Source organism: Dreissena polymorpha, chromosome 6 (assembly GCF_020536995.1).
Source record: "Dreissena polymorpha isolate Duluth1 chromosome 6, UMN_Dpol_1.0, whole genome shotgun sequence".
Lineage (NCBI taxonomy): Eukaryota > Metazoa > Mollusca > Bivalvia > Myida > Dreissenidae > Dreissena > Dreissena polymorpha.
In genome coordinates this window covers 1,204,807-1,231,877 of record NC_068360.1, presented here as the reverse complement: position 1 = coordinate 1,231,877, position 27,071 = coordinate 1,204,807, and the positions used below count along the sequence as shown (strand labels likewise).

The window sequence follows — 27,071 nt, the reverse complement described above, 5'->3', positions numbered from 1 at the left end:
CAAAGGCGGATTGATATACCATCGGCGTTGTCCGTCCCTCCGTTTGTCAGTCCGTTCGTCCGTCTGTCTGTCCGTTCGTATGTCATGAAATTTTGAAATAGGCAGGGGAAATCAATTCAACAAATTTTCTTGTTAAATATGAATTACATAAATCATAGTTGAAGTTAAAGCCTTGGTCTCTTTTGCATTTTATGGGTCGCGTTTACATTATTTTTACACGAAATAAACCATTCATTTACGTTGCGTATAACTAGTAAAACTATAAGTTTTAATTTATGTACAGCATACCGGCAAATGCACTTCGTTTAGTGACAAATTAATAGCGAAGGGTAAAACAGTCAGGAACTATAAAGGCTCAAGAAGTAAGTATTTGGAAACTATTCTAAACACGAAACGTAAGTTCATGTCAAGCACTATAACGCCTCTGGTGTGCGTATTGCGATGTCGATGGTTTTTTTCCATAAGTGCCTTGATATGCATATAGAGATAGCCGTTCCACTGTCGGTTATGCCGAATATGTATCTATAGCGGCCTTCCGTTTCTCCCTATTTACACGAGCCTTCTTCCTGTAGGGAGTATTGATTTAAACAAACCCACCGTCCACTAGGTATTTCTCATCAATGTGTGAATTCCGAAGCGTATGAAGTTCTTCCGTAAGAAGCCTCCATTATGTGTGTAGCTATTTTTTAGGTATTCAGTGGTTAAATAAAGTTTTTTTTTAATAATTTGGGTGTGGTCTTGTGCTATGTGTGTGTGGGGGGGGGGGGCGGGGGCGGGGCGGAGTACACGGAGGAAACTCCACTTGTCAGGTATGGTGACAATTACCCAAACTCATATGCTTCCGGGAACAGTAACTGAACACGGGTCGTTGTTATTTGTATTATTTATGTAAAATGTTTTAATTTAAAAAATACACAATCGCCAACTGATGATTTTACAAGTTTCATTTTGGTCACATGGTTTTGTTGTTTTCATCAAAATTGCGGACCACGTGTGCAATTGAGACAAAAACCTGTTATTAACCCATTTATGCCTATTGGACTCTCCCATCCCATCCTTCTAAATTGGATCAATTTATTCCCAAAATTAAGGATGTCTAGTATATTTATTTCTATATTTAGAATATTTCTTACAGAAATTCCTTAAAGCAAACAGCGCAGACCCTGATGAGACGCCGCATTATGTGGCGTCTCATCTGGGTCTATGCTGTTTGCCAAGGCCTTTTTTTCTAGACGATAGGCATAAATGGGTTAAATATACAAATCCATTAACGCATTCATAGTTGGAATCCTACTGAGACGCACAGTGTATTCCTTTTTCTTTTTTATCTGACCTGGGATGGTATTCCATAAACATCTTAAGTCATTTCTTAAATAATTTCACTTGAGGTCAAAATTACAATGTTTTGTTTTTCTTTACTTAATAAGGAAACACATGTTTTTGGTATTCCTAAAATAACAATGACATAATGATGTTATTTTCATGTAAATATTGATGGCAAACTATTGCAATACGAAATGAAAAACTTTAAAAGATAACAATACAATTTAACTTAAGATGCTTCTGGAATACGACCCCTGAACACTTTCGTCCCTATACTTAAATCTGTAAAAGGGACTAGCTTACAGTGTGGCAAAATTACGACTTTCAGAAACACATTCATTGTTTTCTTAAAACCATTATTTACTGGAGCCACCTCGACTTTTAACATCGACTGGGATATTATGCGTGCAGAGGGAGTTGATGGCTGCCTTAAAGCTGCCCAGCAGTATTACTTATTAACATAAGCGTGCATTTGTCGAAGTTGATGAGGTCCCTGAGCGCCTGAGGCTGCGTTATTTGTGTATCTGAAGTGTGCCCCAGTACTTATACATACTTAATCTAATCTAATAGACTCGCAAAAGTTTGGACGAATCTGGAATTATCACTGCAGTGTAGAGCTATGTAGTTGTTAGCGACAGATTTCAATGTTGGTGTGGTCTTGTGTTTTGGAGGGGTGGGGTAGGGAAGCCGGAGTACCCGTAGAAAACCCCACATGTACGGTATGGTGACCACTAACTCACATGCTTCGGGATTGGCCATTGAACCTCGATCACCTAGGTAAGAAGCGCGGTTAAATAGAATGTTTGCATACGTGCTATAACAAAAACATGACCACTAGTTTTTATCTTTACAAATTGTATTCTCGAATTCGTCCGGCAAAACAAACAAGTTAACATTTACAGAAATTAAAAGCCGTGACAAATAACAAAACTATATGAGTTAAAAGTAAACCGTTATGTAATATAATATACGCATCATGGCATTGGAAATAGGGTGTTCATGCTATTCATTGACCAAGTTGTAAAAGGTGAAATAAAAAATGTGGTATGAAACGCATAACTAAAAATAGACATACACAGTAAATGTATACATGTGACTTTCCCCATTTCAGATATTCGACCTATCTTAAGTTCGTTATTTCCGGGTAATTGCGACGGACGAAATCGTAGCCGCCCGTACCTTTACTGATCGTGATTGGAATACATTCCTTAACATATAAAGATGTACATTTTTAATCAAAGTCGTAGGAAGTGATTAAAGTTAAAAATGAACTACATGCAATTTAAATTTAAGAAAACATGCGTATACATATGCATATAACCATACGAATTAGGCAGAATCAAAACAAGATAGGGGTTCTTAGAACCCATTTATGCCTAGCGTCTAGAAAACAAGGCCTGGGCAAACAGCGTCGTCTCATCTGGGTCTACGCTGTTTGCTTAACGGAATTTCTGTACAAAACATTCTATATATAGAAATAAATATACTAACCATTCCTAATTTTGGAAATAAATTGATCCAATTTAGAAGGATGGGAGAGTCCACTGGGCATAAATGGGTTAAACACGATATTAGTGCCTCCGTAGTAGAGCGTTCGATTTGAAAACAAGTTTTACCGGATCGAAATAGGACAGCAGACAAACTTTATTACATTTATTATTGATTCAAGAAAATAATATAACAATATGATTTGTAAACAAATGTTCTTGACATTGAATATGATGGGTTTACTTCCTTACTCGAATTCTCGGTTTTATCATTCTCAGCTCGTTGCTATGGGGATGTCTGATCAGAGCGTTATCTATAGACCGTTCCATAATTTAGTCATTACATAATTATCTCCCCTGAATTCTCTCCGCGTCCGCCATTACACTGCTGCTTAACAATCGGTAACATATCACGGAGTGTATATTGTAATCTAGAATCCGTGCATATATAAGAGAGCACCGATTATTCAACGGATGAATTTCTTTCTAAATTCTAAGGCCGTTATTACATGGTCTTGGTTGTCTTGGAAAACTAACACATTGACACATTAAAAAAAGCATTAAATTAAATTAAATGCAATATTTTTCATTTGATTATTTGAATCAATCTTTAAATCGTGTATGCCTTTGCATTCCAGTGTTTAATTGCCCCTTTGTTCTGCATAATCCGATTATCTCGTTTTGATCAGATATTGTCCAGACTTAACTAACCACATGGTGTCATAAACCACACTGGGTGACAGTCTGGTCATTAATCACAATCGATGATGCCACCATGTCTCATCTTCCTGGTAGTATTAAGCAGTCATTTGGTAAGATAATTTACCTCCAACATACTTAACAGTTGCGTAAATAAGATATGTTACATATTTTATAAATTAAAAGTTATGTCCAATATAGAATATCAGAAATTGTACACCGTAAAGATACTAGCCCGTTTAAATTATGAAAAAATAAAGTATTTAAAAAAATATCAAAATAAAACATTTAACGTATTTAGCGGGTATCGGTTAATTAAAACTACGTCATTCCGTATGAAGATTTGATGTTACGGCAATGCACGAACGATATCATAAAACAATAAATTACATTTGACACCAAACAGAGGTAAACAATATTTTAAAAATAAATATATGTATATAAATATATGTGTGTTAAAATGTTAGATATGTGTCACTCATACTCACTAGTAACGAGTTTTCAATATACATGAGTACACAGTTCAATTTGCATCATATGAAGTTGTGTTTTTTCAGTTGTATGTTAATATTCCTCAATAGCGTCATTCTTTGTACAAAACCCATCAAATTAAAATTACACGTAAATACTGTCATGTCCTTTGCTTTTAATATGGCTTTGTAGTATGTTTATTTTCAAAGCACTCCTTACACTTTCTAACACTCATTTATTTATCAAACTAGCGTCCTCATGCCATTGATAATTATATTTTTATAATTAGATGTATTACTATTGTAATTTATTGAAGCTTTTCTGCAAAAAAAAATTACGGCTTATGCATAGAGCTCTTTATTGTGTCAAATTGTCGGCCTTTCAGTCTTCAGATAATCTTTAATTTGATGCTAATGCCGCGTTTTTAAAGTTGCAAATAAATGTATTAATAAATTCGTTTGGCGCTTAATAATATATTTTTGAAATATTATTTAGGTGTTTTTTTATCGGAGTTTTTTTGTGTGGATTAATTGACTAAACATTTGGTGTCGTTATCCATATGTTTTGCGTTACTTCAAAGACCTATAAAATACAATTTTTAGTATTTTTAGCTTTATAGCTGTTAAATGATTCAAAGATGAAAATATAAATATATCACATAGATCGCATTCTCTTCATCTTCCGAATAATCACATAAAAGGTCGTCAAGATCAATATCACTCTCTCATGATAAAAAGCTCGTTTTTTAACGTGACAAAATTCCATCTAAAAAAATATATAAATCCAAACCACAATTTTTTTATCTCTGATATCAGTTAGAACAAGAAAAATAATGGAAGGCGTATCAAAAATATCATACTTAATATAATATGTAATGATTTTGGAATGTAGATTTTTACTAAATGAGATCAATTACAAACAATTAGCGGTAATTAATTGCGCGAGAATCTTTTATAAGTATTAATTAACATAAGTATTAATTAAAATATCATCTGCTTGATGTTGCGGCTATTAAAATCAACACAACAATACATGCGTGAATTGTTTGTGAAACGTTAAAAGTAACAAGTCTGATCAAAGACATAGTATGAGCGACTGAACCGGCAAATTTTCGCCGATGATTACCACTTGATTACAGATATAAAAAAAACAAATACACGAAAGCATTTTAAACATTTTATTTGTAACAATCAATCTCAACTTCAAACAATCATTTAAACAACAAAAATGTGATAATCGCCTCACATTAATTCATTAAGTAATTTATTTATCCGACAACGGTGAAGCGGGTATTCTCAGACTCGCACAAGTTAGCAGCAGTGTAATGGCGGACAGTCACGTGACTGACAATATGGCGGCGGTCAATTTATCGATTATGGTTACAATTTACTAAATCTTTTTGGAGTGCAATGCTATACTCTTTAAAAACCTGAACATCATTTATAAGAAGACACAATTCTCTGTGTGGGCACTTGCCATGACTTTATTTTAGAATGTTTCTTTGTGCATGTGGTAGGGAAAACATTGATGTTTAACAGAAATTCACTCATTTGCTTGAAGGTTAAAGACTACATGAGACTTTGACAGATGGCGGGAAACCCTTATCCACTGGTACGAACCCGGTAAATTGATGGCTGTAAAACAGTGACCGCTGATTCGCATCGAGTTCTTTCTTGCAAAACGCATGACCCCCCTTTTTATTGTCTAAATCATTGCGGCTTGGAATGCTCTTTAAGAAAAGGTATGGTTATGGGGATCTCTTTGCGCAAAAGTTTGACTTTATTTTTTGTTGAAGTTATTGCTTTTACATTGAATTTGTGTAGGAAATCTTTTGGTATATTGTAACCTTATGGAACGGTCTATTACAAGGTTTTCAATTAAAGCGTGTGTTTTCTCGGCCCCAGTAATTCATGAATACATAAAAATGTTACACAGTGAAAGTATTGATTAATTGTAAAATAAAATTATAACACAGCTAAGATGAGTCTAGAATTAATTTAATATTGTCGTTTTGCTAATTAATTTGAAAACAAACAACAACTGACATTAACGGCTTTTTATAGTATCCTTTACATTATAACGATACATGACTTCTAAGACTATATACAGGCACAGGTGACATGCTGGGAATTCTAGTCCTAGTCGACTTTTGTTTATCATTATATAGTAGCCAATGTACGTTAAACAAAAACAAGCATTATTTTGAGAGAACGCACAATTCCTTGCATGGTATTAAAGCCACACACCTTGTTAATCAATACATATAGATGCAATTTGAAAGTGTGCAAAATTGTCATTAAATCTATAGCCTAGCTAGCAAGTAATAAATTTGTTTTGTTCATATTTTAAAACTGAAAGTAGGATTTCTATACGTATACGTACATTTCGACAAACGCGATTATTTGTAAGTTTTTAAGCGCAAAAAGACGGATTTCTATGTTGTAACCATCAGACATATTTTAATTGAGATAGATAAAATTAAATCTATATCTTCGTTAGCAAGTAATTTGTTATTTTTCAAACGGTGCCGATTTTAAAACTGAAAGTAGGATTTCTAGACGTATATGTCCATTTCGACAAACGCGATTATTTTAAAGCGCAAAAGAGGCGGATTTATAACTTGTAACCACCAGATATATTCTAATTGGCATAGATAAAAAATGTTTCTTATTTATTCTTAAATTTACTATGCCATGTATTTCATTTCAAGATGTGTGGCTTTAAAGGGGCCGTCCAACAGATTGGTAAGTTGACAAAAATTTAAAAAGTTGTTTCAGATTCGCAAATTTTCGTTTTTGTTATGATATTTTTGAGGAAATAGTAATACTGACCATTTACCATGCTCTTAAATATCTATAATATGCATCTTTTGACGATTTGAAAACCTGAAAATTATAATGCGTCGTGCGACGCGAAACGATTGAATAATTAGGAAAGTTCTGTTGTAGTTATATTGTGGGAAACTACGAGGATTGTTTATATACTAAGGTAAAAAATACATCCGCTCTAAGCATGAGCATGGATGGTAGAGTACTAGAGTGGTCAATGCGGAAGACTTTTACTCCAGGACTCAAGGGGTCAGTGGTTCGAGCCCTGTTAAGGGTTATTTTTTCCTTTTTTTTAATTGTATTCTTGTGTTTTTTTACTGGAGATTTGTAGGTTAAATGTTTAAATTTATCAATATAAAGCATTTAATGACATGCTTCAAAACATGCCAAAATCTGTTAGACGGACCCTTTAAGAAAATATATGCATAGTAATGTTAAAAAAAAACACAACAACATTCATTTAGAAATCGTTAACGCGCCTAACTACCGTACACACCGGTTAAGTTGCATGAAAGGCAAATATAAATAGCATTACATACACAATACATTTAAAATCATTCAAATATACAATGTAACATTTCTCGAAGTTATGTATACAAACACATTTTACATAATAACAAATGCAAAATACATAGCTAGTTCGAAATATTTCGAAATTCTTCAACGATAAAACCTTATAACAACACTATTCAATTTTCTTTAAACATAATAGTATTACGAGTTGATTTAACCACATCAATTCACGAAAATCAATATTAAATAATTGTGTATAAAGCCTGATCACATGGATAACATCTTACTAGTCATCTAACTCATGACCGGTGATATCTTATACAAGTGAAGTTTCTTGATGCCTATTAATCTGTTGGACACTGCCAGCCTAGTGCCATCCTTAGACACACATATGCTGTAAGGAAGCTTCATATTCACTCGGTAGGTACCGAGAATGTCCCCATCAACACTCAGGTGAACGATGGAGTGCTTCCTAATACTGCACACCAGCACCGTGTATTTTGTAAAACAATGACGTTAATTTAAGTGACGTTTTGAAACTAATGTTAAATAATGTTAAATTCACAATACATAGGCAGTTTTAAATTCTGGTGCAATAAAAATGAATAACAACACTATTTAGTTTTCATCAATCAAAACGTATACCGTATTGATTTAAACATCACCATACCCGAGCATTTATAATATATATGATGGTAGATCATTGCATGATCACATGGATCACGTCTTACTAGTCACCTAATGCATTGCCGGTGATATCTTATACAACTGAAGTTTCTTCTCGCCTTTAGCACCGTTAGAAATCGCCAACCTAGTGCCGTTCTTAGACAAACCTATGCTGTACGGGTACCTCATATCCACTGGGTAGGTACCGATAATGTTTCCATCAACACTCAGGTGCACGATGGAGTTCTTACCCTTACTACACACCAGCACCGTGTCACCAGGCCCTACACAGGCACCACGAGGATTCTGTATGTTCTCATTAGTGACTGCTCTAGATGTGCCATTCACGGTGTCGTTCATGTACACAGTGTGAGCGTACCTGTCAGTCAGTACTAACGTGTTCTTGGACTGGACATACGTGCACATACTCTCATTACCTTTGTACGTCTTCATAGGAAACATATCAAAGTCTGACTCTACCCCGTCCACTGATATCATTCTAGCAGGACGGGGATCATCGTACGTAGTCACGACCATGTTAGACGGAGACATGCAGCATATAGAGAAGAACTCGGATGATGTTTTGATCTGCCTGGTCAGTGTGATGGTATTGTCTGTACTCACAGACAGGAGACATACTACTTTACCAACACAGGTTACACACAGTGTATCATGAGACACACATACTACGCCACGTGGGTTACTCTTGAACTTGTACGGTGTTCCAAGTCTCTGCAGTCGCTCATTCAGTATGAAACATTTCTTATTCCAACAATCCACAGCTACCAGTCTCCCGTCCGGCAGGAAGTCCAATCCAGTGAGGTAACCGTAAGGGTTCTTTTCATCATCTTCAGTCTTGGGTAGATCCACGGATACAAGCAACTCCAGGGTGACAGGCCTTGGTGGGGACAAGCTGATGCTACTGGTGTCCACTAAAATAAAAGTAACAAACAATAATAATAATAATAATAATAATAATAATAATAATAATAATAATTATTATTATTATAAGTAGTATTAGTAGTAGTAGTAGTAGTAGTAGTAGTAGTAGTAGTAGTAGTAGTAGTAGTAGTAGTAGTAGTAGTAGTAGTAGAAGTAGTAGTACTATTATTATCATAACTATTATTTTTATTATTTCGTACTATTGTTATATACTTATATATTATTTTATTAAAATGAGTCCATTTGACGACATGTCTTTGTGTTTGTACAGTGTCATGAAATATTTTGCAAATAAAGCTCTAATATTTAAATGATCCTAAATAAATATTATTTCATAATTCTATCGCGCTTGGCCAATCAGGGATCAGCATATGCCTGGGTATTTAAACTGCTCTTTTAAAAATATACGAAATTAATTTACGGACAGCGTTACAAGCGGATAATACATTTGCCTATGATTCTTTGATTATTGCGTATCAATAACTCAATCGGGACTCTGCGTTATTTGGAAATGTATGTGTTTACTTAAAAGTATATAAAAATCATCAACATCGTCATCATCATCATCATCATCATCATCATCATCATCATCATCATCATCATAATCATCATCTTCATCATCATCATCATCATCATCATCATCATCATCATCTTCATCATCATCATCACCATCATCATCATCATCATCATCATCATCATCATCATCATCATCATCATCATCATCATCATCATCATCATCAACAACAACAATAATGCGTTGCAATACCTAAACCGTCAGAGTACAAATTCATAAATCATTAAATCAACTTGGTTGAAATATAAATCGTATCGCCATCATGATCAAATTCAGTTCATGTTCCTTATTTATCTATTTATGGTCGCGCAGCTTACGTTAGTGTCGTATCGCTTACAACAATTTTGCGTTTCTTTGTTCATTCCGTTTAAAATTTCTAAAGTTTTTAATTTACTAAATATATGAAAAAATGAACATGAAATATTTAAAATTATCACAATATTCATTTAATAGGGATGTTAGTGCAATGATCTCAAATACTGCTAGTTACGTATGTCTATTTTTACCGCACTGCACGCGCAATTCTGAACATACATTGTACATACTACATTTAATGATTTTGATTTTTAAATAACTGTTCGATTGCAACAATATCCAGTTAGTTAACTCGGAATAACACGTTTAAACTTCATACCGCTCCTTATTATCTGGACTGTCACTGCATAGACAAATACCGTTATTAAAATTAGACCGAATGTAAAGTAACTGTGAAATAAAATACCTGTTTTGTTGCCATCATAATTCAGTTTTATAGAATTGCTTCCCATCTCAAGAAGTGAAGTAACCTGTTTTGGAAAAGACACTGTAATTGTTGATGAGAATGTAATCTGTCTTTGTTCATCTATAGTTGATTCGATAGTTTTCCGTTTCTCCTTCATTTGTTCTGAATAAATATACTGTTGACTGGGCGTTCCGCGTTCTAAAACGACACAACACATCGACAATACATTGTTTAGTTCTTCCTTAACTTTGAGCGAGGCGTCGAATTTATTCTTAATTCGTTTAACTTTTGCAGTTTTAAACTGTATTGCCTCACTTATTAATTTCTGCTTTGCTTCTTCAAATAGTTGTATGATACGATCTTTCATTGTATCCACCTCTGCAGAAATCTTTGCAATGGACTCATTTAAGCCAGTTTCCGACTGCTTACAATCCGCTATAATAGCGTCAGCCTCGGATTGCATTTTTATCAATGATTGTTTTAATGCTTGCAGGTCGGATCGTGTTTGTCTGGATACTTTGGCTATTTCATCCAATTTGTCACATTTCCGGTGAATAAGAACGCATGAAAGGCAACAAAGCTTAGAATGATCCTGGCAGAAAAACTCTATTTCTCGTCCATGCTCATGGCACTTGTCCATTCCTTTCATGTCGAGTATTACGGGCGCAGATTTATGGTCCTGTACATTGACAATATTATGCTGACCAGGCTTATATACCCTATGCGGATTTGTGCACGCATCACACAAGAACTCATCACAATCCTTGCAGACAACCGTAGCAGTTTTTGATATGTTCGATTTTATACAGGGCTCGCATGATTGTGTCACAGCACTTTCTCCAATAAAGTCGCCTGCATTGTCTCGGTTTGAATCCACAAATCTTTTAGAAGCCATTGTGAAATTGTGTTTGAACCTGTTTCTACTTTCGATTTGAAAACCACTGTTTCTAAGTTTAATATATACTTTCAATATCTTTTACATAAAAAATGAAATTATAGACAATTATATTTTCTTGCTTTATTACGTTGCCAAATTGTATATATGAACACCAACTGATATCCAAATAAAACAATAAAACACTATCACTGTCCTACTTCCTTCTACGCCCTAAAGTTTATCTCTGTGTGGCTAAAAGTCCAATCGGGACTCCTCGGACAATTCCGCTATAAGGTTATATTACACTAATTCCGATTCCCATAGGGTCCCATTATAAAACGGACAACTTTCACAGCATTTTTCTTGCCTTTTCGACGTATCAATTTTTCCGCACCTGGTATCATTTTAAAGATGGATCTGTCATCTTCCAATAATTGCAATCAAAAACATACCGTCTCGCAACTTCTAAGAAAGTAAATCGCTGTCGAATGAACCCACCGTAGAAAAACGTGTTTCGGAATCCTAATTTCGACAAAAGCCCCACACAATAGAAAACACACCCTCAAAAGTTCATCTTTAAAGTTAGCTTCCAATCCAAGGCATCAAAGTGCTCCAGACACATACAGGATATTACAAATAACCACAAAAGACATGTCTCACATTGTTAAATGGCTTATATTCAAGAAGAGAAAAGGAACTCTTTAGAAATAGGCACTACTTTCGAATGGACCACGGAGGGATTCACAATGATTTAGTGTAATGTAACCATAACGGCGATCGTCGACGGTGTGGTGTAGCCACTGTCCGATGCGTTCAGATTGGCTAAAAGTCGTAAGGGAAATACCAATCGTGATACATCGACTATCTCCGGAACCTTCGTAGGATGATTTACTTTTGTATGTAATAAAACGTTTGCGGTTCGATAACAACCGAGTATACCATGACTTTTGATTTGTCAGCAGAGCGTGTTCTCGTTCGTTTTATATCGGTTCTATGTAAGTTAGTTGGGTAAAATATACAAATGTATATCGTTGACCTTCGGGAGATTAAGCCATTTATGCATAGCGTCTAGAAAAAAGGCCTTGGCAAACAGCGTAGACCCAGATGAGACGCCGCATGATGCAGTGACTGTCATGAATTGGTTTATAAACAGCTAATAAAAAGAACTTGCCTCAAATGTATTCTCTCTATTACGTTAAATACAAATTCACATGATTCGCTGTGACCTTATGCACTACGTACGTAGGTATTGTAATGTCGAAACTTCCCAAAGTCAGTCCCCAGTAAAGGGCTTGTCCAAACATTACGATCACGACAAATGTATAATCGACGCTTGAGGTCGATCTTAATCCTCAAATCTAACTCCTGGTTAAGTTGATGCTAAACTCAGCAAATCTGAGATAATAAAAAATTAAGCTTTTGCTCAAACTGATTATGAGCAGCAAATCCTGAGTTGTGTTGCCACCCGTCTCCTTATCAACTCAACATGTCGGGAACAATTATTAAAGGGGACTTTTCACAGATTTTGGAATGTTTTGAAGTTTGTCATTAAATGCTTTATATTGATAAATGTAAACATTAAATTTTAAAAGCTCCAGTAAAAAATCAAAAATAAAATTTAAAAAAGTTTTTTAAAAAGTAGCCCGCAGCAGGGCTCGAACCAGTGACCCCCAGAATCCTGAAGTAAAATCGCATTAGCCAACTGAGCTATCCTAAAGAGTTACTTCGGTCGACTTTTCTATTTTTATTTCGGTTCGCCCACGTCCGCCATCCCTGAATTGTTCAATGTCTTGTAATTGATCTTTTTTGCGTCCCTCTTGGAACGATTACTCATGTTTATCCTCAAAACGAACTTTTAATGTCTTTATTATTAATTGCAATATTAGGCTTTTGTAAATGATTCTTTCGCTCCGAATAGTATTTGTTTAACATATATGGAAAATTAAGATTTCGCCCTTATTTAATTCTTATGTAATATTAGGCTTTTGTAAATAATTCTTTCGCTCCGAATAGTATTTGTTTAACATATATGGAAAATTAAGATTTTTAATACAAATTTTATTATTAATTGCAATTTTAATTCAGTACTTGTTTATCATATATGGGAAATTAACATTTTTAATACAATTTTTATTATTAATTGCAATATTAGGCTTTTGTAAATGATTCTTTCGCTCCGAATAGTATTTGTTTGACATATATGGAAAATTAAGATTTCGCCCTTATTTAATTCTTATGTAATATTAGGCTTTTGTAAATGATTCATTCGCTCCGAATAGTATTTGTTTAACATATATGGAAAATTAAGATTTTTAATACAAATTTTATTATTAATTGCAATTTTAATTTAGTACTTGTTTATCATATATGGGAAATTAAGATTATTTAATTATAAAAAATTTGATGTTTGCTCAATTATCCGTTTGATTTTAATTGCAATTAATTAACGGAAATGTTATGATTCATTGTGTTACAAACGTAAAGTATTACGATTAATTAGTTTGGCAGAGGTATGATGCTTTGATTTGGCAATTAAAATATTTTCGGGATCAATTTAACAATTATCAAACACACTTAGATCGGAAGACGTGTGATCAGATGATTTAATTATTACTAGCACAGAAACATCTAAGGAGACATTATAAAGGCGTGATATTGTTTTTATAAACTTTAAGCCAGTTTGCATCTTTTGATCTCAAGATATTCGCCGAAAGTGTATATAAAAAGCAAATTGGCCATGGCAGCGTCATTCGTGAATTTAAATTTCGACACGTTCTTATTGCAGACGAATTGTGTATTTCGTGTAATCGGATAGTCTCACCTCGCCAACATGCCATCACATGTGATTTATGTGACAGATGGCAACATCGGACATGTGAAACAGGTACGAGATGCTTATCTATTTTATTTATATTTCGTGTCGGCGCTATTTGTCTGCATGTTGTCGTTGTTATAAAATACGCTGTTTTTCATAAAATTTTATATGTAATAAGATTCCCATAGTTTAATAATTTATAATTCTGTCCATTCTTCGATTTGCGGTATTAAAAAAAAATTATTTCTACCATATTTCAACTTCAATTAGCGTTAAGCGTTGACACTCTTTGACGTATGAAAGATGTAAATAATTAAATAAGTCGGTGATGTAAACAGCCCATTTTATTCTCTGAAAGATATTTGTTTACTGTAATTTTCCTTTACATCTTTATGTTTATTTGTTTATTGATTCTATCTTCTCTTTATTATTAGTTCATGTATTAAATATTATAACATCTTCATGAATTAAATGTATGATGTGACTTTAAAATGGAAAATATGCTTACAAAATGCGTAACGCAATCATTTAATAACATTAAGCATTTCTAACATTATACAATAGCTATTTTAAGATTTGGTTATTTGAAATTAATTAAAACTATGTAAATTAGGATTGATTCGTTAAACTGTTATTACTTTGATATATTATTTTCATAACATTAATCATTTCTAACATTATTAAATAAGTTAACATTAAAATTTAGACATTACAATTATGTCATAAGATTGTGATTTAAATTGGATTACAGTTGTCCACATATCATTATTTTCCCTTTCAATATTTTAATGAATATTTCTGTTAATGTCTGCCGCATACAATGTAATCAGGGAAATAGAGTGGTTTAATATAGTAAAAATAAAATTAAATATATTCCGATATAACAAATAACCGTGTGAACATTTCCTTGCATAGAAAGCGTAAAGGTGTAACCATAAATGTCTTCATGTTAATGATATTTACTGTAATAAGCGTTAGGTTTTTACATAATTTGCCCCATGATTACGAGTATGATAGTGTATATCAGGGTCTTCTGTTTAGGTATATCATCCAAGGAGTATCACCAGGCCCGTAAATCACAGCTCGAACTGCATTTTATATGCAGACCGTGCCATCGTCAGACCATCGATCCAGAGCCTTTGGAAGAAACCGGTTATACGGAGCCAACGCAAGAACCCGAGCCGATGGAAGAAACCGTCCATCCCGAGCACATGGAAGATACTGAGCCCACGACAGAACCAGTCCTGGAAGAGCCGATGTCTGAGCCCACGGCAGAACATGTCCAGGAAGAGCCGATGACTGAGCCCACGGCAGAACCCGTCCAGGAAGAGCCGATGCCTGAGCCCACGACAGAACCAATCCTGGAAGAGCCGACGTCTGAGCCCACGGCAGAACCTGTCCAGAAAGAGCCGATGCCTGAGCCCACGACAGAACCCGTCCAGGAAGAGCCGATGCAGGTTGACGCTCACTTCGACATGAGTTTTGACGTTAATCACAGAGTGGCAGATGACCCGGAAGAACCACAAGACACGTGAGTTGCAACAATTAAGTTTATTTAAAATGTACTGTATTAAACAATATCCCATATAGCTTCTGACAAGCCTAAGATAAATCCTTTAATATCGCTATACGTATTAAAATTAGGGCGAAACGACCCAGGAATTAGGGCGAAACGACCCAGGGCGAACGGGACTTAGGGCGAAACGACTCGGGGGCGAACGGGATTTAGGGCGAAACGACCCGGATTCGTATGAAACGCATTATATGCCTATTGCTGAAAGATTGTGAATCACTGGACGTGACCTTTTTCATCGAAAACACACATGTTCCCGTGCAGTTGCCGACAAAATCCAACTGGATTCGTTAAAATACAGTAAAAGCAACGTGATTACACAACTAACAGATCTCGGCTTTTAGCTTTAATATTCAATTTAATTCGACCCTGCTACATGTCTGTGTTTTGCTGTCATATTTTGTCGATCGAATACTCGGTTCTAAAACGCCATATCATTGGCCAACACAATGAGAACAACCAACCAGATGACGCGTATCGGGGGGGGGGGGGCAAATTTATGATACTGCTGCTTGTGCCCTGAAGGGTAAAGTAAAAGTACTTTCTTACGGTTACACATACAGTAATACTAAAAGTAAAAGTAGTAAAAAGAGTGATCATGAACATAAGCTTACAATTGATGACTTAAGAAAAGATAAATTACTTACAACTAAAGTAAAGAAGCAAATATCAACGCTGGGTTTAATAGATGAATCATCATCTGAATCGGATGTTGACATTGAATCCAATTATAACTTTTCAGAACAAGAGTCTGTGCATTCTGATGAAGAATCTAGCTCTAATTTAGAAATATCTAAAAGTAGTTCAAAACGGTCAGTCAAGGCAGTTAAAAGCAAAAAGTCAGGCATTGCAATTACAGCTAATGATATGGTTAAACATTCTCAAAGATACCCACGCACTTACCTAAGATATGAATTTGTAAGCAAAAACATGACATTTGAAAGTTTGGATTTAAATTTATTTATAGCAGGAGAATTAGAAATAATATCAGACACTAAAACCAAAGCAACAGAACGAAATGGTAGATTGGAATTGCTCAAACGCATAATATATCTAAGTATGCCATATGAATTCGAAGGGCTGAAATGTTTTTATGCGGCTGTGCTTAGAGAAATTGAACTCGGGAAGAAAAAATGCAATGACGAATTCCAGTACTTAGAAATTGCTATCTTAAACAGATTTCAAATGAAACAGTCAAGCAATATCAAAAAATCAATTTCGCCAACATTCAAAAGAAAGAAACCAGATTCTCTGACTCTCAGTAAAGAAGAGTCAAATGTGTGGTTCTGTTCGCTTTACCAGAGAAACAAATGTAAACACAAAAATGATCATACAGCTGTGGTGAAAGGGAAAATGCGACACGCCCTACACATTTGTGCCACATGTTGGCAAAAAGAGGACAAAAAGCTTCAGCATCCTGAATGTTCACAAGAATGTTCAAGTCGGCTGATGTGACTAAACAATATTTCAAACAAATTTGTAAAAGATGATGTGATAATAGACAAATTTCTACCAACATACTGTTTTAAATCATAATTAGATAATTTAAATTCTAATTTAAGTAAACATATGTGTTCACATTCAAAATCATGCAAAATATGTTCATGTACAAATAATTCGTATAATGACATGCAAGAGAAAATAAGAATTCATGAAAAAGTTAAAAATTCGGCACAATATAATTTTATTGGTTGTAAAATCCCAGTAAATAATAGAATCAATACAGAATTTATAAAGACAATGCTACATGATTATAATGATAAGACAGTATGTGAATTGTTATAGTATGGTTTTCCTGTTGGTGTAGTAGAATATAACGATGAATTAGAAAACATACTTCCAGTGTGGAAGTATTATAATCATAGAGGAGCTAATGAATATCCAGAAGCTATGTTAAATTATTTGTTGAAAGAAAAGAGTTACAATGCTGTGTTAGGTCCTTTTAAATCTAATCCTTTTAGTAGTAGGTTAAAAATCTCCCCGTTAAACTCTGTGCCAAAAAAGGATGTATCAGATAGGAGAATTATTTTAGACTTAAGTTTTCCAAAGGGTTCTGCCTTAAATGACTTTATTTACAAGTCAGAATATCTAGGTGAATCTATAAATTTAGTGTTTTCAAAAATAGATGACATGTGTGAATTGATAAAAGCAAAGGGGAATGGTTGTTTGTTGTTAGAAAAGGATCTTAAACGGGCTTATAGACAGATAAACATTTGTCCTGGTGATTATAATTTATTATTATTATATAATGTCATTCATATACAAAAAGCACATATTTTGTGATACTGTTTTATCCATGGGATTAAGGTCAGCAGCTTACATTTGTCAAAGAGTAACAAATGCTGTAGCATATACATTACTTAAACTTGGTGTAATTGTTTTAAATTATTTAGATGATTTTGCAGGTGCTGAAAAAGTACAATATGCTGAGTTTCCTTATTTATGTTTATAAAATATTTTACAAAAATGTGGTTTGGAAGAATCTACAGATAAATCTGTAAAACCAAATACAAGAATGATTTTTCTAGGTGTTTTGTTTGATACTATAAAAATGACTATGGAAATATCACCAGATAGGTTGATTGAAATATTGTTATTAGTGGAGAATTGGTTAAGTAAGGAAGTCGCTTCGTTGAAAGAGATTCAACATTTACTACAGTCCAGAGAATCATGCCACCAAAAGTGCTCATTCAGGCTGGCTTGACTGAAGCATATTTACAGTTACCACTGATGGGCCACATGTGGGCTGTGGTCAGTCTCTCAGCATGGTAGGGTAATTAGGGGCCATAAAACTGCACAGGGCCGGTGTGGTTTCAAGTTGCTTCCAAGAACTCTTTAACCATGTATTCTAATAATTCTTCTTGTAATAAACACCTTAAACAGTTTTGCATGTTTTCACGACATATGTTTAGACTGAAAAGTTAATTTAAATACAGTAAAATATATAATTTCAATATATTTAAAATACATGGAATATTTAAAAATTCAGAATTCATATTCATAAAAAATAGGTACATGTATGAACAATGTGTACTGGAGTAATGACATTTGAGACATTTTGTTACATATTAATTTCAAACTGTATTTTTTGCAATAAAAACAAAACAAAATATCCAGACGAAAAAATGTCACACATATTTATTCACAGATCAATGCAGTAATTAAGCTCACAGTTTGCATCGTTTTACTAACCATGCTAAAAGGTCACATTTTAAGATATTTTATTCGAAGTCAACACTGACATAACACTAATCTATGGGAGTTAACGACATTTTTGCCAAGGAACTGACAAAAATGCTTATTATCGACACAGTGCATCCTTTGATTTTGTATGCACGAGATTTTAAACATAAAATCTTATATCTATTAAATTTTAAAATGTATAAAGTTAAGTGACATGTTGAAAAAATGTCTAAACAATACGAGATCAATAAAATGTACAAACAAGCAGAGTAAAAATTTTCCTCAATCATTTATATGTTTACTTTGATCAGACAGACTGGATGCACTTGATTAGGCTAAACAACATTAAATAACTTTTTTTTTAAGTAAAAAAGATAACGCTCAGCAGGGCTCGAACCACTAACCGCTGGAGTAAAATGTCTACCACTTAGACAACTCGGCCATCCTTCCTGATACAATGTCGGATGTATTATATACCTTATCTAAGCAATCCTCATAGTTTTCAGTTGTCTGTAGAAATGGTGGTGTTGTTTTTTTTAATTCAAACAATTGCTTCGCAATGTTTATTATGCACAAGGTATAAAATCTTGATTTCCAACATTTTTTGCATCTACTTCTAGGATGTTGTAGTGAATAAAACACTGTGAAGCTTTTTAATACCAGAAACGCAGAGGGTACCTCAGAAGTGAAGTTTTGGCATACCAGCCAACTTTTTATCAACTTTTATGGCACCTAAAGTACTCAAATCATGCTGAGATGCTGACCGCAGCACACATTAATGGGCATCTTGCCATTATCTGTAACTGTAAATATGGTTGGAACTGACCAGCCGGAATGAGCGCTTTTCATGTCATGATTCTCTGGACTGACTAGGCAAGATGAACTTTGTTGGAGCGTGTGTTAAAGCCAGCCGTATATTTATCAAAACAGACTATTGAACTGGCTTAGGGAGGTATATGCATTGAACTGTGAACATGATTGTCATGCAATACCAGATGAAGTGAAGTTGGATTTAAAATGGTTGAAAACTTTTATGCAATTATACAATGGTATTTCAGTAATTTCGGTAGAAGAATGGTCTTCTCCAGATGAAACGTTCTCGTGTGATTCTTGTTTAAGTGGCTGTGGAGGGTTCTTTCAAGGACATTATTTTCATGCAACTTTCCTCACATTCATACAAGAATACGAATTACATATAAGTGCACTAGAAATGTTGACCATTGTAGAGTGTGTACATCTATGTCATATGACATTTAAAAGTAAAAAAAATGTAGTACAATGTGATTACATGGCTGTGTGTATTGCTTTAAATTCAGGAAAAGCTAAGTGTAAATTTATGCAAAAATGCTTGAGAGAAATTATATTTTTTGCGGCTTTAAATGAATTTGAAATTAAGGCGGTACACATATCTGGTTTTGATAACAGGATAGCAGATCATTTGTCTAGGTGGCATTTGAATGAAAGTCATAGAAAGACATTTGAAGACATTACAAAAGAAGTTACTTTGTATAATAGTGTTGTACAAGAAAAAGATTTTACATTTATTCATCCTTGGTAGTGTATCATGTTGTTTCAGACAGACAGATGTCTCAACTTGGTGGGGACTTTAGAGCATCAAATAGACAAGCTTATGCTGAGGGATCCAGGAAAAATTTGAAGATCCAGTGGGAATCATTTCTTTTGTTTTGCTTTCATTTTGGGTTAGTTTTTCTTCCTGCATCAACCCTTACTTTACAATTACATGTACAGTTTCTTAGTAGATCATTTAAATCATTTGATTTAATTCGTAATTATGTAAGTGGAGTTCGAACCATGCATCAAATCCTTGGGTTTTCTTTAGATAAAGTAAATAATTTCATACTGAATCTAACCTTTAAAGGAGTTTCTAGAATGCTATGTCATCAAGTTAAACAAGCCATACCCATATCTCCAGAACTTTTGATAAAAATGTATGCGGTACTAGATAATTCTGACATACATCAGTTTTCTGGTGTTTATTTGTTTTCGCTTTTTTTCTATTAGCTAGAAAATCTAATTTGGTCCCAACAACATTACAAGATCTAAAAGATCCTAAATTCTTATTGAAGGGTGATGTGTCTATTGAGCAGTATAAGTTATTGGTTAAAATGAAATGGACTAAAACTATAAAATTTGGACAACGTGTATTAACCAGTCCATGAGTAGTTGTTAAAAATTCACCATTGTGTCCTGTGGCAGCATTTAAGGATATGATAAGTAAAATTTATTCCTGCTGGGCCTGGATCTCCTCTATTTGTATTGAAGTCAGGAAAACCAGTCACATATAACATTTATTTAAAAAAGCTGCGTGAAATTTTATCAAAATGTGATGTAGATTCAAATTCTTATTCTACTCACTCTTTTAGAAGGGGCATGGCTTCCTTTGCATTTAGATTAAACGTATCCGCTGATAAAATTCAGCTCTTAGGTGACTGGTGTTTAGACGCTTATAAAAAATATCTGCATATGTCTCTAGAAGATAAAGTTGAAATTGCTGAATTCATATCTGAACATATATAATAACATGTTGAATAGTGTATATATGTAAATAATTTTATTTTTTCCCCACAGAAATCAGAATAGACTGATTCATTATGAAGTCATATAAATAGGTAAGAAAATGCATGTTGTCGTTAGATGTTTATATATGATCAGTTTTATATGTTGTCTGTTTTTGTTGCTTTAGTTTGCAGGCTTTATATTACTTCAGTAAATGAATGGACCCGCTTATTATGTCCCTATTGCTTGATTGTGTTGCTTTTCTTGTATTGTTTGTGTGGCATTATGTTGGCTTTTGCATGAATATTCTATGAATTATTACATGTGACTTATAATTGTCTCAAATGAATTTGTATGTATGATATAATTATCTATTTGATTAGTAATATTTCTTGTTTGAATTGTAAATTCAATAATGATAGTATTTGAATTAAGTTTCGCTGTGTTACAAGGACAATAAAAAATTAACTATTATTGAATTTGTCATTCATTGTAGTTATTACTTTATATAATTTCTCACTGATGAAAACTAAAGGAAAGAAATTGGCTAATTTTAATCGTGAATTAAAATGTTTAATTTATGACGCAAGTTTATTTTGTTTACAAGTTGTCACTATACCTTTCTAAAAATAGATCACTGAGCGATGTTAACTGTCTACTTTTTTATGATTGGTCGAATTGCTAACTGGAGCGCACTGGTTTTCGAAAAATAGTTCATACTTGTTTTTGTAAGCGTTGAACACACAGCGTTAAACATTTTGAATTTCCCAGTCCCACCCTCCCAAATAAAAGTAGTTTTGTGTAAATCATTTTATATAATATGTCATTGTGAGATAAGAGAATTGATAATTTGTTATGGCTTGTTAACTTGCTTTGTGTCTATGTTTGTATAGTGCTTTGCAATTTTAACATGAATTGTTTATTTACTTACTTACTATTTACTTACTTAATATATTTCAGCTTGAATTGTTATAAACATATTGCATAATGCTTGTATTATGCTTTGAATGCTTTTGAATGAATATTCTATGAATTATTACATGTGACTTATAATTGTCTTAAATGAATTTGTATGTATGATCAAATTATCTATTTTGATTATTTCTTGTTTGAATTGTAAATTCAATAATGATAGTATTTGAATTAATTTTCGCTGTGTTACAAGGACAATAAAAATTTAACTATTATTGAATTTGTCATTCATTGTTGTTATTACTTTATATAATTTCTAACTGATGAAAACTTGAGGAAAACAACTTGGTCAAAGTTCAACTTCGATTTACATTGATCTGTGTAAAACGACATTAAACATTTTAACGTAGATGAAAAAGGTATATATTTTCACGGTGTCTCTTAATTTTTGGACATGTATTTTGGGGAATATTTGTGTGTATCTAGAGTTTCGAACACGATTTTGTATATGTCCAAAACGTATAGTAACTACGGTATGTAGAAATTACTTCAGTATTAAATACATCGCTTGCATATCATGAATTACATGTTGTGCTCTTTACCCAATACATAAACTTTTTTAAAGTACGTCTGACATAAAAAAATCACGTAAGCTTAGCTGTAATAAATAATTCATTCAACCACCGTGAAAGACAACTCAGTAAAAGCCAATTTTTGTCCCAGGTTCCCTCCCTTAGATAGAAATATTCCATGGTATTAAACATGACCTTAGCCTTTTATGAAAAATATGAGTTAGAATGTTCAGGTTATTGACCTAAGGCTTAGGTCAATAACCTGCACAGTCCAACTCATAAATATTCTACATCATTGAATAATGTTGAATGGACATTATACGGATGTCGGCATTTTATTTATCAGTGATACGTAATTTATACATCTGTAATTAAGGTTCATGGGGGGGGGGATAAAATTCATTAAAACTTCGCTTTGGGTTTTCTTCATTGAATGTGGTACAATATGGTCAAACTATATATCATTTTAAAGCTAAAGACGGATAGAATAACATAAACACATTTTTGACATTCAATATTTGTGTGCTTTATTCATATTTTGGTTTAAAACCAATACTTTTTTACACTAACTTACAAAATCTCAATCTAAAGTTAGGAATGATATGCACTACCTTAAGTTGAATAAATACAAAGCTATATACATATACAAGGTCAAGTTAGCAACATTTCACAGAAAATTATTGTCATAAAACAACAAATGAGTTTTTATTCAACTGCCTTTTTTGGATAAATATCCTAAACATAGTTCTAAAAATAACTAAAACGTAACTACTTTTTTAAAATCCAGGTATGGTGGATAATAAGAGTCACATTTCTATTTCAAAGGCTTAACAATTTTGTTATTTACCTCTCAACCAAATTGCAAGTTTTAAACCATCTCAAATTGAAATAGATTGCAGACGACATATAAAAATTGTAAAGGAATATAAAGAAATTGGCAAAACGATTGATTTTATATTTCGATTCCTTCTACCCATTTGAAAGCGTGGCCATCGCTGTGATCCGTAGAAAAACGTGCAAAACAAATCGGTCGAAACCACGTGCAGTAGTGAGAAAACCGGGTATGTGTATACACATACCTGAGATAACACATACTTATTTTGACAGTTGGGTGGCAACTTGTAAAACAACTATTAACATTAATCAGCAAGAGATCGCACTAAATAACAGAAATGACCGCGTAGAGATATCATCACTTACCCTATTTGAAATAGTTTCCAGCTGTAAATTCTCCCCCACACGTCTTTTTAGTTAATTTGTATTGTTTTTCTGGAGCCGAAGTGCATCTCACAGAATATCCAACCAACTTCCGTTGTTTTCACTTTCGTTATTAAAAACTCCGTTTAAAAGAATTATTACTACTTTTAGATTGTTAAAGCGATGTATTATTATAAATTATCTATAGAATAGTATACCGTGATGAATTGAACGGAGTAATCTAGATCTTTCTGTCAGACTGTAAGCGTACTATTTTATGCGCAATAATAAAGTATATGTGATTCGACAACGATTGTAAACATTGGTGAAATACTTCTTACATAGTTATTCTTTTGAGTGTTTATGAGGTCTGATCGTGCAGTTTGCAAACATCAACGGAAAGATTACAATCCAATGCATTTGTCATCGTCAACCGTATGGAATGTCAATTAGGCGATGAGTGAGTTTTTAGCATGTTTCTCTCTATATTATTAATTTAAAAATGGCTGCCCCCATGGTGATGAAATGACATGTGTTCAAGTTTTGATATTTCTAGATATGCAAACTTTTTTTACTATTTAAGCGTAACTTGCCCTCGTCAATGTCGATATAAATCACTAGTTATATAATTTTCCGCCGAAATACGTGGAGTAAACATGATTCAGATTTTTGAAAATAATGTATATTTTAGTGTTAAAATCTCTTTGTATTTTGATTGATTTTGTGGATGTTATGATACGTTGATGTACAAAATGTTTGAAGGAAAAACATCCATTAAAGCATATATGTATACATTATCAATGTGGCACTCTTCCTTTAGTCAAATTTGAGTTCAATGCTAGGGGTCCCACATTTTTCAAAATGAAGCCTTTACATGAACCTTAAATCGGAATGTAGTGAAATGTGTTCCTGACTAGACGTTGAACTACTTTATTAATGTCTGATGAACTTTAACGTGTAATTTGGATCTATATCTGAAGGTAGAGAAAATCCGAATAATTTTTTTTTTTTAGTTTCAATACTTACAATAAAAATATGTTGTTTTACATTGGATGCACTCGTACAAATTGAAACCGTGGGAAATCCGTTCATAATTAATAACATACCAATATGATGTGTTTTCTTGGACCTATATAAAGTAACTTTTACATGTATGATGTAGTGGATTAAAACAATAAAAAAGTAGGTGGTTTAATGCATAGTGTAAAGGAACTTAAAATTACATAATGTTTGTTGGTTATACTTATCTGGGTGCAGAGGTATATAATGTTACTCGATGTCTATATGTAAACAAACTCACGTTTTTTGTCTAAGCCATTATATCAACTCATAAGAAAGCAGACATAGACTAGTAAAATCAAAATATACTATTGTAGAATAGTAAATTACATTTGTATGCCCTCAGCATCTACTTATACAGTAGAGCATATAGCAATGTGCCTGTCGTTCGTTCATTCGTTCTTCCGTTCGGTAGAGGTTAACCCAAAATGACACAGTATAGTAATTGTATAGTATGATAAATGCTGCCCACAAAACCGCAATACTTGCATGAATGTTGACTTTTAACACTTTCAACACATGCAAATCGTGTACATTGACAACGACTTACTTTTATATTAAGACTAATTAAGACGGTCAAAATTCTTGGTTTACCCAAATGTATATGATTCGTTCAACATTGGTAATGCTTCTGACAAAGCTTAGATACTTTCATGGACTATGTCTTTCAACACTTAAAACTCACTTATATCACCCTATTTTATCGTGCCCTTGACATTGGTCTACTATTGCACTTACACTCATTCAGAAGGTCAAAAATTTTGGTTGAGCCAAAATCACACGTTTCATTAAACATCCTTTTCGCTTGCATAACACATTTATGCCTAGCGTCTAGAAAAAGGCCTTGGCAAACAGTGTAGACCCAGATGAGACGCCGCATGATGCCAGTGTTTTTATGGCAATTTCGGGGCCGATATTCTGCCCAATTCCCCTAAAAAAAGAGTATATATTTTCCCACAATGTTGTATAATTATTTTTTTTTAGAAAGAACTCTCTTGTCATAAATATATCTTAAATTTATTTGCATGTGTATTCATTTAATTAATAGCATAACATATAAAATAGTGAATTTTTAATTTTCCCCTTTTCCTAAAAAAACGACGCGTTTTCCGCCTTTGGACGGGCCCCGCCACCATTCCCCTATTTGTGAAAAAAAACACTGGATGCGGCGTCTCATCAGCGTCTACTCTGTTTGCTTAAAGGAATTTCTGTAAGAAATATTCTGAATATAGAAATAAATATACAAGACATCCCTAATTTTGGAAATAAATTGAACTAATTTAGAAGGATGGGAGAGACCACTTGGCATAAATGGGTTAAAAGCATTGGGATGTTCATGGATGATGTCTTTGAACTCTATCAACAGATCCACATCATCTGACGTCATTTTGACCTTGACATTGACCTTCTTTAAAACAAAGTCTAATAAAGAGGGTCGAAGCTGAGCTCTTTGTTAGCTCACAGTGACGCGTGTCGGCTTAAATAAAATATAACTGCTACACATCTGATATACTTTCATTATTTTTGATCTGTAAGCACCCTCAACACACTCACATCACCTGACCTTATTTTAATCTTGATATTGACCTACTTTTGTACTTTTACTTGTTAAGTAGGTCATATTGTATTTAAAGAAATTGACAATTCATATAACATCTATACTAATAACTGAAAACCGTTGATTCTTCCATTTAATACTCAAAACTCTCTCGTATCAACTGACCTCATTTTGACCTTGGTGTTGACCTACTTTTTCGAATAAGACTTATTCAGATAGACCGATGAACCATTTCTGACAAGACTTCCACAGGAGACATATTCGTTTATTGTCCACAACATATTTTAGTATGCCACTAGAGACTATTACGTTGAAGACGCGAACACGATATTAATTAGTCTTGAACAGTTATTATATCACCGAATAATACTTAAATTAACTCCACCCACTTTCATTTATACCAGGTCACTGCCCGATAACACAGTTTTTGGTCCGCTTACGTGTAAAATGGGAATAAATTAACATCGAATAAACAGGGAATATTTTTCGATAGGATAGTATGAAATAATCATCGATATATAGCTGTAACATACAAATACTTATAATTTTCATAGAAGCTCTAAATCCAATATAACGCAAATAAC

The 27,071-nt window shown here is 33.5% G+C and overlaps 2 protein-coding genes across 2 annotated transcripts in view; one reads left to right on the top strand and one right to left on the bottom strand.

Moving 5' to 3' along the window:
* Nucleotides 1-11,804, bottom strand: part of LOC127836144 (uncharacterized) — a 151,071-nt gene extending 139,267 nt beyond the window's left edge. The window contains exons 1-2 of the mRNA XM_052362571.1: nt 10,225-11,804; nt 8,643-8,919 (exon numbers count right to left, since the gene is read on the bottom strand). Of these exons, the coding sequence (XP_052218531.1) occupies nt 8,643-8,919; nt 10,225-11,119 (1,172 nt within the window). The 5' untranslated portion in view covers nt 11,120-11,804. The remainder of the gene's footprint in view (nt 1-8,642; nt 8,920-10,224) is intronic.
* A 3,122-nt stretch (nt 11,805-14,926) lies between these two features.
* Nucleotides 14,927-15,451, top strand: LOC127834126 (protein TsetseEP-like). The gene has a single exon (XM_052359746.1). It carries the CDS (start codon nt 14,927-14,929, stop codon nt 15,449-15,451), a length of 525 nt encoding a protein of 174 aa, XP_052215706.1.
* Nucleotides 15,452-27,071: the final 11,620 nt, after the last annotated feature.

What these genes read in the sequence shown, in the direction of transcription:
- LOC127834126 (XM_052359746.1), top strand. Translation starts at nt 14,927, where the DNA reads ATGATAGTGTATATCAGGGTCTTCTGTTTAGGTATATCATCCAAGGAG.